At 40.6% G+C, this 17,275-nt stretch overlaps 1 protein-coding gene across 7 annotated transcripts in view; it reads left to right on the top strand.

The window, feature by feature from the left end:
* Positions 1-17,275, top strand: part of KDM4C (lysine demethylase 4C) — a 182,725-nt gene that overhangs the window by 38,673 nt on the left and 126,777 nt on the right. For 6 of the 7 annotated variants that reach the window (XR_014559325.1, XR_014559326.1, XM_083718554.1 and 3 more), the window contains one exon: positions 5,741-5,878. Coding sequence is in view for 4 of the 7 variants with exons in the window: in XM_083718554.1 (XP_083574680.1) it covers positions 5,741-5,878 (138 nt within the window). In the remaining 3 variants the exon portion in view is untranslated. Of the gene's footprint in view, positions 1-5,740; positions 9,397-10,155; positions 12,128-17,275 lie in introns of those variants that run through there. The other variant, XR_014559327.1, reaches the window with a different exon arrangement.

Raw genomic sequence — 17,275 nt, 5'->3', positions numbered from 1 at the left:
TTTAAAGGCTATAGTATGTGTAGCAAAGGACCACTTGCTCCAGCTTTCTTACAAGATAGAACAGGCTGAGAGGTGTTTGCCTCTTAAGTGATCAATGGCTGCAACCACCACATCATCTCATTGGACATGTGGTGGCATTTTCTGGAACATGGAATCCAGATATGCAATGTTCCTAAGCGGGTCAGACCTCAAAGTAGGATACCTTCAAAAAACCACATAACTTGAGGACCTAAGCCTGTGAGTAACATCCTCTTCAAGTGAAGTTCATTGCTCAACTCTAGGCTTATAATTCAAGTCAAAGGAAGCTATAAAGATTCAAGTTAAACAGTGATGCCTGTCTAACTGCACAGATATACTTTCTAAATAAGGACAGCAGTTGCAGAAAGAACAGCTTCACAGAATAACAGAATCCTCTATGTGAATAAGTTATGTGGGAGTCTTCCGCAGGCTGAAGTACACAGGCAGCAATGTTCAGGATAAATGGAGACAAAGACATTCTTAAACCACCCCATTTATTTCATGAAGGACTTTAATTGACAAATGGGAGTGGTCAGAAAGGATCCTTGGTTATGCTACGTCTAGCACATTATGCACATAGCCAAGGAAAGTGACTAAAGCATAAATGTGCACATCCTTTTATTCTTTGTAATGGCATCTCAGCTTAGGAAGAGACAGTTGCTTTATTTGTATTATATGTGTCAACTACTAAATTTCTCCATACTGCACATACGAAATAAAATCCTGCAGTTTATAGCTTTCATTTTGTATTTCACAAAGTCAGAGCAGGGCATCTTCTAGCATGGGAATACAGCAAGGCTCTCAAGTAGTGTAGGCAGGAGGATTTCTGTTTAACCTCTTCAGACTCATTTTTGCAGGAGACAATGGGTTTTCAGCACACAAAGTTTCATTCCGCTTCTACTTTTATGCGCTTAAGGCATTTGTATATTGTCCTTCATACAGCTGTATCCTAGGGCTAGGAACTTTTCAGTTTCCATTTAAACATTTTGGATAACTAAATATTATGTCACCTTGTACCACCAGAGAGCAGTCTATACCCTACTGTAGTTCTAATTAATAGGCTTCTGTGAGAATGTGAATAGAGAGAATCGGGCTGTGATCTCTTGTGGCTTGGAGTGATAGAACTGGAAACGTGCTAAACACTGATAAGCCAGCCTACGCCTACCAGGTGACAGCTGAACTGCTGGTTGTTGCAATAGCACACCTGCTAAACTGTCATCAGTGGGGGTGAGTGACAAGATAAATTTGGGAATTGCTGGCACAGAAAATGTTCATACTTATATGCACTCACACCAGACTCTCAAAAAAACTCCAATCACAATCTCAGCATGTGCACCTGTGTGCATACTCCCATATTTATGTGCTTATGCTTCGATACAGTACACAATTGCTACCAATTCGTAATGGAACTATAAGGTAGCATTACATATGTCTATGGAAAAGATAGAGTAATAGGCTATTTAATTGCCTTGTGCCCATATTTTTGTGTGCGCACACAAATGCATCACATAGAGTACAAACCTAGAATTATAGTACTGCCTCTCTGATTATATCTAAGCATTCACAAATCTCCCATCTTGTGTACATAATCTGCAAGTTCAGAAACTTGCTGATTTTTTTTTTTGCCTCTCCAGTCTCTCATGAGCTAACAAAAAGTAATGTTTATGTTGTGGCATGATGACGTACATTTTAATATGAACTATGCTATTGCATGTTTATGGTAGCTCTGTAAAGAAATTTAACACTTCTATAATAAAAGCTTTTTGAATTTGATGTGGACTTTGGTTGGTTGCTGGTTCAAGGAGTTAGGGCTTAATTGCACCAGATCTCAAGATTAACAAATGGGGAGCATGAGTTTTATCTTAGCAAAGTGATTTTCTAATCTATATAGCAGTTGTTGTTGTTTTTCGAGTGACTATGTTGTTTTGTTATGTATAATGTGAAAGTTGGTTCTTAGGAATTGGGCAAAGGACATAACTTGAAAGGAGGTAAGTGACTGGGCTACATAGGGGACCTATTTTATTGAGGGTTCAGCCGCACAAGCTATGGGGGCTGGTTACCAGATGCACCTTCAGGATAGTGGCTAGAGGCAGCATAAACAGCTTGTGCTATCAGCTGCCTTAGACCACTTAACCATTTCAGTTTACCCAGCAGGTACAGGTAGACTGAGTTGGGTTCCTCTGCTAGAAGCAGCATTGTCTATTTACACCAAATTCTTGAAAGCTCTAGGTAAGCAATTAAGTAATGGCCTCTTTCGATCCAGCTCAGTATGTCACCCCTGCCCCCACCCAGGAAAAAGCAAGGAAAACTGAACTGCTTGGTTTTAAAGAAAAAGTTACTATGGAGGAATTGGGGGAAGAAGCAGTGGCTTCAAGCTGTGGCAAAGCAGATCTGGACTGGATATCGAGAGAACAAATAGTTCCTGAGTATAAGAGGAGCTGCTGAAATGAAGTTGCTAAATCTTTTTCTTTCCTCTGGACACTTCATGAGATTAACCCAGTTTAGCTTATGGGTATTTTATGGAATCCTGGCCTTTCAGACAGCTGCCCCCAAGGGGCATTTGCTTCCTTCCAACACAAATGCTATTATGTCAATGAAATTGTGTCTCTCCAAGAACTTGCATTTAGTATTTGGAGCAGTGCCTGAGTTGTCCTACAGCCTTTTTCTTTTTTTTACTGTGCTATGTGCTTTGTTGAAAAACTCCATAGTTTGAGTGCCTAGGTGATCTCCTGTTAATTCTTCCAACTTCTGTGTCTTTCCATTGTCTTGTGACAAAAAAAAAAAAAAAATCAAAGTAAAAGGAATTTCAATGCAGTGGTGAGCAAGAATTCATTACATAAAATTCCACATTCTCCATATCTTGCACTTCCACTCCTTGTATCCTTCTGCTGACTGCAAAAATTGTACTCCTTTAGGAAAAGTTAAGTCTTCCATTAAATAAAACATTTCTGAAACTATAACATGCTTTTGTTTGGAGCTACAATGCTGTGAAATGATTCTTTTGTAGTTTCTAATTTCAGCCACTTGCATGGCAGTTATATCATTAGTAAGGTCTCAAATAGATGCCTTCAGGCAAAAGCATGTTTTGCAATGGTAATACTGGTAAATGCAAAAGTTAATTCTTAAGACATTTTTACTATAAGAGTGCCTAAGTATTTGTCCTGGAAGAGTATTGTCTAGACAGCTCAGATGGACTGTGCTTTATTGGTTAAGCCTGGAGCTCAGAAATGGTTCCTCAGGTCCTACTGGGTTGTTTTTTTTAGGAAACCAGGCAGAAAACTTATCAGAGAGCCATAATGCAGGGCAAAATTGGCTTGCTATAGTAAGATCTCCTTGAGGTGCAGCAGGTGATAAACTCAGGCAGGGGGAGGATGGAAAAGTCATAAGGAAAAGTTGCTTGAGAGGGGAATGGAAGGAGAAAGAGAAGTCAGACAAACATGAGAGATGACAGATGAATTTGTTGTTGTTGTTTAGTCGTTTAGTCATGTCCGACTCTTCGTGACCCCATGGACCAGAGCACGCCAGGAACTCCTGTCTTCCACTGCCTCCCGCACTTTGGTCAAACTCATGCTGGTAGCTTTGAGAACACTGTCCAACCATCTCGTCCTCTGTCGTCCCCTTCTCCTTGTGCCCTCCATCTTTCCCAACATCAGGGTCTTTTCCAGGGAATCTTCTCTTCTCATGAGGTGGCCAAAGTATTGGAGCCTCAGCTTCTGGATCTGTCCTTCCAGTGAGCACTCAGGGCTGATTTCCTTAAGAATGGATAGGTTTGGTCTTCTTGCAGTCTATGGGACTCTCAAGAGTCTCTTCCAGCACCATAATTCAAAAGCATCAATTCTTCAGCGATCAGCCTTCTTTATGGTCCAGCTCTCACTTCCATACATCACTACTGGAAAAACCATAGCTTTAACTATACGGATCTTTGCTGGCAAGGTGATGTCTCTGCTTTTTAAGATGCTGTCTAGGTTTGTCATAGTGGGAGTTATTGTCTTTTAATTTCGTGACTACTGTCACCATCTGCAGTGATCATGGAGCCCAAGAAAGTAAAATCTCTCACTGCCTCCATTTCTTCCCCTTCTATTTGCCAGGAGGCGATGGGCCCAGTGGCCATGATCTTCGGTTTTTTTATGTTGAGCTTCAGACCATATTTTGCGCTATCCTCTTTCACCCTCATTAAAAGGTTCTTTAATTCCTCCTCACTTTCTGCCATCAAGGTTGTGTCATCTGCATATCTGAGGTTGTTGATATTTCTTCCGGCAGTCTTAATTCCGGCTTGGGATTCATCCAGCCCAGCCTTTCGCATGATGAATTCTGCATATAAATTAAATAAGCAGGGAGACAATATACAGCCTTGTTGTACTCCTTTCCCAATTTTGAACCAATCAGTTGTTCCATATCCAGTTCTAACTGTAGCTTCTTGTCCCACATAGAGTTTTCTCAGGAGACAGATGAGGTGATCAGGCACTCCCATTTCTTTAAGAACTTGACATAGTTTGCTGTTGTCGACACAGTCAAAGGATTTTGCATAGTCAATGAAGCAGAAGTAGATGTCTTTCTGGAACTCTCTAGCTTTCTCCATAATCCAGCGCATGTTTGCAATTTGGTCTCTGGTTCCTCTGTCCCTTCGAAATCCAGCTTGCACTGACAGGTGAATACAAATGGACAAATGTTGAGAAATTTGCCTGCTGCTTAAATGTGTTCTAAAGCAGGAGCACCAGCTTTCAGGGGCCAAAGGTACATCAGCCCCCTCAATATTTGTTTTAAGGGGGCCAGGCCCCCGCAATCTTGAGCCAGCCATGTGCTTGTGTGACGTCACCTCAATCTTGGGGGCTACCTGGCGCCTCTATGCTAGTTTTGTGAATTTCACCATGGCTCATTCTATCTTATTTGATGGCTGATGTAGTTCCACCCTGTACTTACTGACTTTTTATGTCACTATGCATTGCTGCAATACTGTTTTCTCCCTGATTCCTGGTTCTTGCTCAGGGAGGGAGATATTTAATCAGTTCTCACCGTGTTAGTTTTATTTATACGTATAATGGTGCTGTCTTTAAGAAGGTCAGTAAAACATCTCACAGCTTTTTATTAGTTGTCCTCTTCAGGAAACAACCAAATGGTTAATGGCTTTCTATAACAGTAACATCTTACTACCTGATAGCAAACTTGACAGTCTTTAGAACACAAGGTGTGGCAGGGGGAAAAATTGCCAGAGGTTTCTTGGTACAGGGGGCCAAGCAAATCTTGGATGGAAAACTTCACTAACTTCCATCAATGTTGCGAAATTCTATGTTTTCTTCCAGTTGACCTATGAGTTTTCTTTTTTTAGAATGGTGAGCATGAGAGATTGGACTGAACAACCCTCAAGTAGAGAGCTGATCTCCATGAAGTAGGACACATGGCCACCCTGTCTGCTATTGATCTCCCCCCCAATTTCCCACTGCTACTTATTTGTGCCAATTTCATTCATTTATGCAGAGTATGAGTATATACTTCTTTGGGACAAGTGAAAATGGCCTATTTCTTTCCTATGAACCAAAAAGCTCTAATGAAAACCTTTGGGTAGAGGCTGGTGCGTTGGGTTTTTTTTAAGGAAACATTGAGTCGATATAACCAGTCCATGTGACCCATGCAGATGTGGTCATCCAAGACCACAGGTGAAATGGAAAATCTAGGGGAAGAAGCACCTGGACAATTATTATTCATTTTCTTTTCATTTTTTTAGATAACACAGGAGGCAGGAGAGTTTATGATCACTTTCCCATATGGATACCACGCGGGATTTAATCATGGTTTCAATTGTGCCGAGTCAACGAACTTTGCAACGATCAGGTGGATTGACTATGGAAAAGTAGCTAAGTTGGTAAGTCAGATTACATTATTAATACCAAAGCTATCCGTTAGAATGTGTTTTTTAAAAATGGACTTGTGAATTATAAATACCAGCATGTTACACTCTTACGAAGACTTTATGATCACAAAATGCATGGTTTCATTACCACCGACTGTGACCAAATGATAGCCAGGTACTTTGGTTTTTTTCTTTGTCATTCTTTTCTTTATGCTTTGGTATACTAAATTTCCTGGTTGTGAGAACATCACATCGTCCATGCTGGCCTGCTAGACCCAGGTAGGATTAGCACCACCTAGTGCTTGAGGCAGAAATTTAGTCTCCTTACAGAAACTTTTAATAGGTGCTGTTCCCAGAAGTGGCTTTGGTTTAAAGTTCTTGCAATTAGCTTAAAGCTGGTTAGAGGTTCAGTCTGCATTCCTTGCATTGAGACCTGTACATTTTCCTTCTCCTTACTTGCTATCTAGTTGCCCGCCCAGCACTCTTGCAGGCACCTAGTCTACATTCCTGTTTGATTTAAACTTGGTTCTGATTGCTGCTGTTCTTCATCACTTCCATCCCTCATGGGAGGTCTCGCTACTGGGTCCTGGTCAGTCAGCCCCATAATAAAATCTGGTGGCCTCTGTATATCTTTAACCCAATTCCTACTTGGTGTGTGTGTGATTGTGGAAGTTTGTTTACATGATTATTCTGTTTCATTAATGTCAATATCCTGTTATGTGCATAGAGCAGAGAGGTATACTCTGTATCTTGGATATTTCCACACCCTCAATCTACTTTGTCAGATGGTGCCTGTCAGGAGCATTCCCTTAACAGTGAATTAGAGTAATTGGGGGCTGATACGTTAATATGTTTCTAAACAACAATAGCAACAGGTTATGAACTACCTTTGCTCTCCTCCCATTGCTAGTTTTGCTACTTGGAAAAACTAAAAACAATGCAATGATGAAACAAAGCAACACTTATTGGGGATGTGCTGCTGAGAGCTGTGATAATAACCCAACTGTTGACATATGTGGTGGCTGTTCCTTACATATGTGAACAGAGCAGAGTGGCACAGTAGACTGGGGTGGTGGGGGTGGTGTTGCACTTAGCATTCTGGTGGGACCTGATATGGAGGTGCAAGGAAATTGCATGTCACAGCTTTGATGACTGCATATCCTTGAGTATTCCATTCCTTATTTGCCATTCCTCTTTTATTGCTCTGGTGCAGTGTTTTGTGTGGCTGTCATCTACCAGACAGTGTTAGATGTGTTGTTTTGCTTTGTTTTCAAGTAAATGTTTACTACTTCTTCTTTCCTGTATTACACTTGAAAGCACAGTGGTACCTTGGTTCTCAAACTTAATCCGTTCCGAAGTCTGTTCCAAAACCAAAGCGTTCCAAAACCAAGGCGCCCTTTCCCATATAAAATAATGCAAAATGGATTAATCCATTCTAGACTTTTAAAAACAGCAATTTAACATGAATTTTACTATCTAACAAGACCACTGATCCATAAAATGAAAACAATAATCAATGTACTGTACTATAAAATAAATAAGACAGTATTGTAGATGATAAAAATTAAAATTATGTTTTTTTCTTACCTGGACTGATTGTTTGGATGGGGGGCTTTTATCCATTTCCGCAGTCACACAATCAATCAATCAATCAGTAGCTGAACTGGGTTCGACACAGTCACAAAAACAAATTAACCGAAAAAGCCTCAAAAACAAAAATGCAAAATAAATAGCAAAATTAAAAGCACCAAACTTAATCCATTCTGGAAGTCAGTTTGACTTACGAAATGTTCAAAAACCAAGGCGCAGCTTCTGATTGGTGCAGGCGCCCCGGAAACAATAGCCGACAGCTGCATTGGACGTTCAGCTTCTGAAAAACGTTTGCAAACCGGAACACTTAACTTCCATGTTTTCGGAGTTTGGGAACCAGGGCGTTTGAGTACCAAGGCATTTGAGAACCAAGGTACCACTGTAAACAGATTTTTTTAAAAAAAGGAAATTCATTAGATATTGAAAGAGAACGAAACCATGTTGCTATGTGAGACCAAGAGGTTTTGGCACTTGTATAAATGTCTGATAATTTCAGTCACCCATATTCTAGAAGTATTCTACTTGCTTCAGGCAGGGTGTCGATGGGGCTACCCATTGCCTCCCATAAGCAGATAATGAATTCTAGACAACCCCCACTGTTTCCCTGGAGCCTTGCATTGCAGGAAAGAGCAGCAGTGGTATGTAACCTTTCTTTCAAGGAAGCTTAATCACTATTATAGATTTTATTGCTGAACCTCAGGGTTCTCTAGAACACAGTTTGAAAGCTTTGGAAAATGGAAGGTGGGCATCTCTTCTGTTTGCTTTCCCCCATTCACACCCATCCGCCTGCAGTTACACATTTGGCAGTGCTGAGGTATAGCTGACCTGTGGCTGTCTGTCCTGGATGCTTTAGCTGAGATTCCTGCATTTCAGGGGTTGGACTAGATGATCCTTGTTGTCCCTTCCAACTCCATGATTCCATCATTTGCCCTGTGCCACTAACTCATCCTACTCCAGTCTGCACCACGAATCCATGTTACAAAGCTTCTGTTTCTGAGCTTTATGTTAGAGGCCAATAAACATACTGATGAGATCACATTTTAAGATGTGAAAGAAGGGCAGATGGGACATTTTCTCAGACTTCTGTGGATTTTATTATTTACCTAATGGAGCTTATATCCATCTTGGTTGGCTAGAGTTGTGTCTTTCCGTGGACAACATTTTGGAGTCATTTTACTCGAGTGCATTTTGTGAATGTTGGTAAAACAGATGAACCAGTGACAATTACTTTATGTGTTTTGCTGGGGTCTCTTTTAATTTGTGCTGAGCCTGCAATATTTGTGCTGAACTAGGAGCTATATGCAGACATTAAAACTGCTGAACATAAATGTTTACATACTGCTTTGATTACCCCCCGCCCCGTTCCTAGAAAATAAAGATTTCTTTAGAAGTGATTCCATTAAAAAGCATTACTTTAAGCTGGAAGTAAGCTTGTATGTTTCTCCCTGGGCAAGATTCCCTACTGCATCAGTAGAAAAAGAAACATTCTGGGTATTCAGTGTTGTAAAACCCATTCACAACTTTAAGCTGTCATCTGTTTGCTTGATGTATATCCATGGTCAGCAACTGGATTTTAACATGGGCCACCTGAATTATTCAAGCATTAGAATGCCAGCAAAATTGTCGCTACCCACTGACTTATTCCCAGGCAAACTGAGAGACAGGCAAAGGGCTGTTCAGTGACTTTGGTGGAGCTTTTCTTTCAGGCACCTTTGGGCTTCCTGATACTGTTTCCCTCTGGCAGTTGAGTATGAGCAGCTAAGGAGCATGGGGAGATCCCTGGCAAAGCATCTGTTTCTGCTCTTCGAAGAGCCATTTGGTAGAATCTCAGCCTGGAAATTCATACAATATTTTGTTTATCCGTTTGCTGAGCATTTATACCAACTTCTGTACTCAGGAGTTTGAGAATGTCAGTGGTCTAGTTTGAGAATCTGTATGTTGTGGTTCGAGGACCCGACCCCCGCAATGTGAAATGAATACGCAAGGACACGTGATATAAGGTTAATGGGCAAGAAAAGGCCACAACTTTATTGATTACAGCAGTGAAAAGGTATTGGCTTAGGCATTGGAAGTCTAAAACAAGGGGGTTTATTCACCAGTAGGTGGAGCCTGTTAATGCTAATCCAACTATAGGCTCACCCCTGATGTCACCGAGGGTCGTGCCATGGCCTCCCGCCAAGCAGGCATCGGACAGAGTACATAACCACCAGATTCCTTTAACGGAATACCCAGAAATTGAAGGCATAGGCGATGGCCACACCTAGGCCTTCAACACACCACAACACATTAGTCCAATGCCTAACCTACCCACCAATACCACAAAAATTGTGACGATTGCTACAAGGTAGGCGAAAAAACCAAAAAGCCAAATGGAAAAATTCCTACCAGGCCCCCTGGACAACCAGGGCGACCAACCTAAGGTCCATAGCAAGGCCAATGAACTAAGACCCTGAGCTCAAAGGGAGTGGAGGGTGGGTGACTTGCGACGAGACGATGGAGAGAAGAATGAGGCCGAGGAGGAGCTGGCGATGCAGCAAAAGGCTGCTGTAAACGCCCCCTCGGAGGACCTGGTTGGGTGCCTGCCAAGGGGCGCGGGCGCCAGCCAGGTGAGAGGAGGAGGCAGGGGGCTAATGCCCCCTGCTAGGGGCGGAGCTCGGGCTCCCGCCCACAACCACTCCCCTCTCTTCCAGGGAGGAGAGTCTTTTCTACTACAGTCGCCTGCCTGTGTCAGAACTAGTTCTTTTCTCAACTCTAACATTGATTAGGTCTGGGCGATATATGGTTTTCAACATCGTGATATATCCCCAGCTAAAGATCACGATATTGCTGTCCTTGAAACTGACCCAGAAACTCCAGCGGGTGCAGAATGCCGCAGCAAGACTCCTTATGGGGTCTTCGCCGCAGGGTCACATTCATCCAGTGTGATACTAGCTGCACTGACTCCCTGTGAAGTACAGGATCAGGTTTAAGGTGCTGGTTTTAACCTTTAAAGCCCTATACGGCCTAGGACCCTCGTACCTACGGGGTCGCCTCTCCTAGTACGCCCCACTGAGGCTTCCTTAGGGTTAGCAAATCACAGTTCTGCAAGAATGGGAAGCCACAACCAGCAGAATCTCCCTTCTGTGAACTGTCAAAGGTAAGGCAGACCTTTCATGGTCTTTAACTATACCTAGCAACCCCACAGCCTTTCCAGAGAGGGAACAAAGCTCAGTGACAAGTGCATGCAGATTAATTCCCTGCCACCTGCAATTGGAAATATGCAGGTGGGAAGTGATAGGAAAAACATTTGCCTGAGACCCTGGAGAGCTGCTGTCAGCCCAGGATAGATGGACTAATTGGCTGCTTCCTGCATCCCGTGCCCCATAAGTTTCCTGACCCATAGCTCCCAGCCTTCAAAACTGTATTCTCTGCTTCCTTTCTGCCAAGTACAGAATCCTTCTTGCCCCTAGGCCTTATGTAAGGTAGTCATTAGGCTCTTCTATCCTTCCCCTGTGATCATTGTTTCCTGGGGATGAGGCTTTTTAGCCCACTGCCCAGTATATCCCACTCTTTAAACTACTTTGTTTCACTCGAGATTATTAGGCGCTTCAAATGTTGCAGATAAGGTCACTGAAAGATTTTATAATGTAAGCTATACTGTTGCCATTCCTGCAGTCTTCATTATTTATTAGCTAATTAATTAAAAAGTGGAATTTCTCAAGTGCTGTTGATTTGCAGGGTAGAAGGAGGAGGAGGAGGATATAATTCTTAGCATTGTGTGAATACACTTTCATGAAATTTATGTAAAACCTTTCTAGAGAAGTGAATGATCCATTTCCTATTGCAATTGAAAGGTCAATAGGTGATATGCTTAGAAGCTTGATAATGAATCATGATTTGTCTTCCTCCCAAATGCCAATAATTGGGGTCAGAAAGTGTGTGATTGAACATCAGGACACCCCCCCCCCAAATATTTTTCGTATAGTTGCTAAATATTAAGATAAATCTTAGCCCATGCCAGTCCTAGAAGGAATAAATAAAGTAAAATAAAATAGAATTTCTCCTCCTGGTCAATTTTGGCTGAAGCTAGTAGAAACATTTGTGGAGGGAGGAGTTGATATACTTTAGGGCAAAAATACAAATTCTGTCCTAAGAGATGCACCATGTAGATCTTATTTTCAAGACGGAATTATCAGATGGTTGCAAATTTAAACTCCTTACCTTGCATTTGAATTCTTCTACACTATTACAGTGAACACATGATAGTTTCCCAGTGCACCTGGTTTTCCTTTTCAAGAAGAAGTGTAATATTTTTAATTTTTGATACCACAATAATCCCATAGTATATTTAGGATTTTTTAGCAAGGTGTTCTAAAATAACAGCAGCAGCAGCAGCAACAACAATAATTTATTACCTTTGTGTACTGCCCTTCATCTGTAGATTTCAGAGTGGTTGACAACATAAAAATATAAGACAAGAACACAGAAGACCTAATAAAAACAAGAACAAAACCCCCACAAAGTAATAACCCCCATCTCAATTTCATTACATATTTTAAGAAAGGCAAATAAAATAAAAATTGGGATGCACAACTGATAAGTTGTTGTTGTTGTTGTATGGTACTTCCTAATATCGAAATTGTCCTTTGTAACAGGATGGCTTTTTGTCTTTGTACAGTAAAATGACCCAAAGAACCGGGAACAAAAGGAAAAATAGCACTGTTCCCCAAAAGCTTCTGCAAGAATTCACTATAATAGGTAAAATATCGCACAAGCTCTTATGCAAGCATCAGAATATACTTGGAATTAGTCATTAGGGTGGCCATATTTTGTAGAGCAAAAAAAGAGAATGGTACGATGACTCTCATTTTAAATACCCCCACTATATGTAGGCTATCAAAGCTGTGATACATTGCTGGGGGTGGGGGGCAGGAGAAGAGGAAAGCAAGTCTTCACCCACCAGTTATGTCTTTTGTCTCATTCAGAAAGTACGGTATAGCCAAAGACATTTGAAAAATCCACCCGGATAGAAATTTAACCCCTGAAAAATAGGGTGTGTCCTGGTAAAAGAGGCAAACCTAAATTGCTTTCACTTGTTTTTTTACTGCACAAACACACCAGCAGAAGATGTACAGCAGTGCCTACTGAACAGTTCAGTCCCCAAAATAACCTGGGCATCAAAGCAGGGAAGAGAGAGCCATGTGCACAGCAGGAGCTTTGCTTTCATTTTTTGAAGCATCAGTTTTCCATGGGCACCTGTCCTTCAGAATGGGTAACAGTGCCACCTAGTGTCCGTATACAGGAATTGTGACAAAGTTGGGGATAGCACTGTCTCTTCCAGTTCTCGTTAGTCCATTTCCTGTCTTAGCCATTGGCAAGCAGCATGAAAAACGACGAGAAATTAAAAACCACAGAAAGAAATAGATGTTCAAATTTTTTTAGGCGTAGAGCAAGGCACATAATAATAATAATAATAATAATAATAATAATAATAATAATAATAATAATAATTTATTATTTATACCCCGCCCATCTGGCTGGGTTTTCCGAGCCACTCTGGGTGGCTCCCAATCAAATATTAAAAACACAATACAGCATTAAACATTAAAAACTTCCCTAAACAGGGCTGCCTTCAGATGTCTTTTAAAAGTAGGATAGTTGCTTATTTCCTTGATATCTGATGGGAGGGCGTTCCACAGGGCAGGTGTCACTACCGAGAAGGCCCTCTGCCTGGTTCCCTGTAACCTTACTTCTTCCAGTGAGGGAACCGCCAGAAGGGTTACAGCTTACAAATAAAGCTGCATGGTGATAATGTGGTGCTGGTCCAGTCTTAACATTAATGCAAATACAGTGGTACCTCGGGTTAAGTACTTAATTCGATCCGGAGGTCTGTACGTAACCTGAAACTCATCTTAATCTGAAGCACCACTTTAGCTAATGGGGCCTCCTGCTGCCTCCACGCCGCCAGAGCACGATTTCTCTTCTTAACCTGAAGCACTATTTCTGGGTTAGCGGAGTGTGTAACCTGAAGCATATGTAACCTGAAGCGTATGTAACCCGAGGTACCACTGTAAGAGTAATTTTATTATTTATACCCTGCCCATCTGGCTGGGTTGCCCCTATGTCTCTGCACTGTGTGAGGAATACTTGCTCTGGTCTCTAGCCGTAAATCTATAAACTATACAAGATATACTGATGAACTGAGTGAACCAAAAGGTGGTGACCTTTAATGGAAAGGACCGAAACAGAGAACAATATATGTCACATCTGTTACGATCATTTTAACGTATCTAAAAGGAGGCAATTCATATGTGTTGCAGTTATGTGCACATAATTAATCACATATTGCATTTGGGTAGAAATGCAGATACCCGTTTACAAGACTGCATCGTTGGTGTTTGTAGTTCATTGTAAACTAGAGAATTTAAAAATTCTGTGCTTTTTCCCCAAATCTTTTGATTATGTGCTTTTCCCCCAAGTCTTTTGATTATGTTTATATATTCCAAAGGGAGGAGTCCATAAACATTGGTATAGATTATAGCAGGTTTTGAGGGTACCTCAAAAGTCCCCCCCACCCTTCCCTCTCATGATGATCCCATATTGAACTGACTAGTACCTAAAGCAAGATGTTTGGCAGTCTTTTCTTCTGAAATCACGGTAACTAAAAATGATTAGCTTCTTTTGTGAGATGTAGTCCATAATCACTCATGCATATTTTGCAGCAGGAGCTGCTTAGAGACCTTTGTTGTGTGGGTAGGTTAGATCAAAGTGCTGGCCTGCAGGTTGTATTTCATTTCCCCCCCTTTAGTGTGATGAAGTGCAGTTGTTTTGATGTTAGGTTTGATGGATTTGTTTGCCACTGCATTCATTAGCTTCACATCAAAAAACTGACAGACTGTTAAATGAAACTTTGGCTTAGATTTTCAGCTTGACTGTTTGGAGACATTTGTGAAGATATTTTCTGTTGCTACTGCAGCCTCAAGCACCTAGGACTATCTCTAAAGGGAAGAAAATTATTTGCTATGCTAATTTCTCCGACTTTAAAAAGAATATGTTGTCTTGGGGTTTTAAAAAGAACACATCTTGCCTATGTTATCCAAAGAAAAGATGGTATTTGTAGTACCATCTACATTAACATTTGAATAGGTAGAACGAATAGCTGTGCCTGAAAATTTGGCAGACTAAAAGGAGTGATACTAGCAGCAACAAATGTTCAAGCTGCTGCTGATTTTTATAGCAATAAATGGTTTAATTAAATATAAGTTTTATTTGATACACAATAACATTCTAATCTTTGATGCTCAATTAAACAGATACATACCTGAAATAAGCTACATTCCTAAAACCTTACTGTTAAAAGTCTACAAGAGCCAATCTAATGTCTTCTGGGTGCTGTACATTAGAGCATATTAGGGGAAGTGATAGGGAAAAAATACTGCAGCACTGATGTCTTTTGTCATTTGTGCATTCCAGTTATTTGGTTGTCTTGTTGCAGTTCTAACTATAGTTATGATAAATATATAGGCAACGTGAGTTAAAAATATCTTTGTAATAAATCTTTGAAATGGTATAGATTTCTAAATGTTTCTTGGCTTCCTTAGTGATTGCATCTGGTCTGATATTATGCCTTTTGAATTCAAATCTCTAATGCTGCCTGTTTGTGAAAGCTCTCTCTAAATAATGTATGTCAAGTGCGTTGAACGCTGAAAACGTGCTTTATGATTGCATGGGACACGACCCTTCCCTGTGCAGGCAGAAATCAGCATATTTCTCCCCTTTCCCTCATGGCCAGTCCTCAATGTGCATGCCACAATCTGCTTATTAGCATACAGACAGAAAATCCCATGTGCATGTCTATGCCATCTACATGGTTGCAACCCATAAGAGAGGTCTATCACCCTTCATTGCTTTTTCATGATCACTCCCAGCAAATCTGCTTATGTGCTCTCTTCCAGGATAGCCTAGATAAATTATCTGCTTTGGTAATGAAAAAATATGCGTAAGACTGGTGCTAATCACAAGCACAGAGCTTGCTTGTTTGTGTTTTGTATCAACAGTTAGGTTTGGCCTTCATAGATTCCCAGTATTGCATAGTTACCACTTTTACACCCTTGTGAATGACCACATACGGTTGCACTACAAAGAAAACTCTATAGTTATACTTCCATCTCTTAGATATGATAACAAACGCATTTGCAAAAGCAGAATTAAAGATCTGGTGATCCTGGATATTGAAATTAGCACCACCTATAACCACCGCTGATTGCCTTCATGTTGCACTCTTCCTTTTGCACTCCAGAAAACTGATTAATATGGAATAGAAAGAAAAAGGCTTGTACAGATATGAAAATGGCATTTCTCTCACAGCAGGGCAAGTCATGGGAAGAATGGAGGGATGTGGGGTGAACTGGCTATTAATTTATCTGGTGATACATTTTATCTCAAATCCAACAGTTAAATCTCAAGCGATTAGACTACTGACACCACTAGAAAGGTTGATTATGAATATGACTGAACATCCAACAAAAATTACCTATTTTATGTAAAATACTCACTGATCTCGCCATTGGACAATGCTCAGCTATTAAACAAAATTGGGGAAAGGACCTAGGCATAAAAAATGAGGAAGCAGATTGGAAGAACCTATGGACAAAAAACTCTCTAAAATCAACATCAACTAGCATGCATCCACTAAAAGAAAATTATTTTAAGTTAATATATGACACCTGTAAAACTCAGCTTTATAGATAAAGCATCCTGTTCAGCATGTTGGAGAGGGTGTGAGGTACCTGACATGACTTTTCGTATGTGGTGGTCATGTGAATTAGTGTAGCCATTTGGGGAAAGGGCATTTAAAGAAATAAGCAAAATCACAAACCAGGATGTACAGCGTAATCCATGCCTAGGTTTATTAGCAATCTTTAGAGATACCCAAATTATTACACAAGGAACTTATCACTATTCTTTGGGTTGTGGCACAATTATAGCAAAAAAATTGGAAAGGACTTGATTACCTACACTTCGCACAATGTAAACAGAATGTACGGACAATCGCTTTTTCAGATAAACTAACTTAAGAGAGCAATGCACCCTGAATGACATATCCAATATGGAATTTTTTGTTGAAATATTCACCCCTTTGCAAAATATCAGAGTGAATGTCCTAATGACTAGCACCCACCAACTATGCATATAGATTTATGGGAAAATTTGATGCATTGGTCTTCAGTTTGGGGAGAGAGGGAAAGGGGGGGGGAAGCTATTGTATTGATAATGACGATGTTCATGTTTATATTTTTCTTGAAAATAAAACAAAGAAAGCATTATTGCCTAAGGTTGTCATTGGGTGTTGTGTTCACCTTGCCACATGACTATGTTTTTCTTAATTCTAATAATGAACAAGAATATGTGGCATGTGTGTATTTATAAATACAAACAAAGGTTTGGCTGATAATAATTTTAAAGTTCCCCCTTGCATTTTTATTTTATGTAGCACAATGAATATTTTTAATTCTATCCCCTCAAGAATAAATGATGTTTGTCTCTAGTGGAAATTTTCATAGTGCCAATCCTTCAGGATCTTGTTTGTCACTTATCACCAGAGACTTCACTCGTCTGTTTAATGAAAATTAAACACCATGCATGATTGTAATAATCATTAGGAGTGGGGCTGCCAGGCAGGAAGGGATGAGGTGGCTGCTAATTCATCAACAATAACCCTGCATAAATGTGCTCCTGGTGATAAGCGCCTATTGAAAGCAGGTCAAATCCTGTAATGTTTGTGCCTCTACTTTTTATCAAGTATGACGTGTAAAGTGGCAGATGGAATATGACACTAGT

This window comes from Podarcis gaigeae (genome assembly GCF_964106915.1).
Source record: "Podarcis gaigeae genome assembly, chromosome: 17".
NCBI classification, from domain to species: Eukaryota; Metazoa; Chordata; class Lepidosauria; order Squamata; family Lacertidae; genus Podarcis; species Podarcis gaigeae.
Note: the sequence above shows the minus strand (reverse complement) of the source record. Positions and strands in the feature narration are given on the sequence as shown.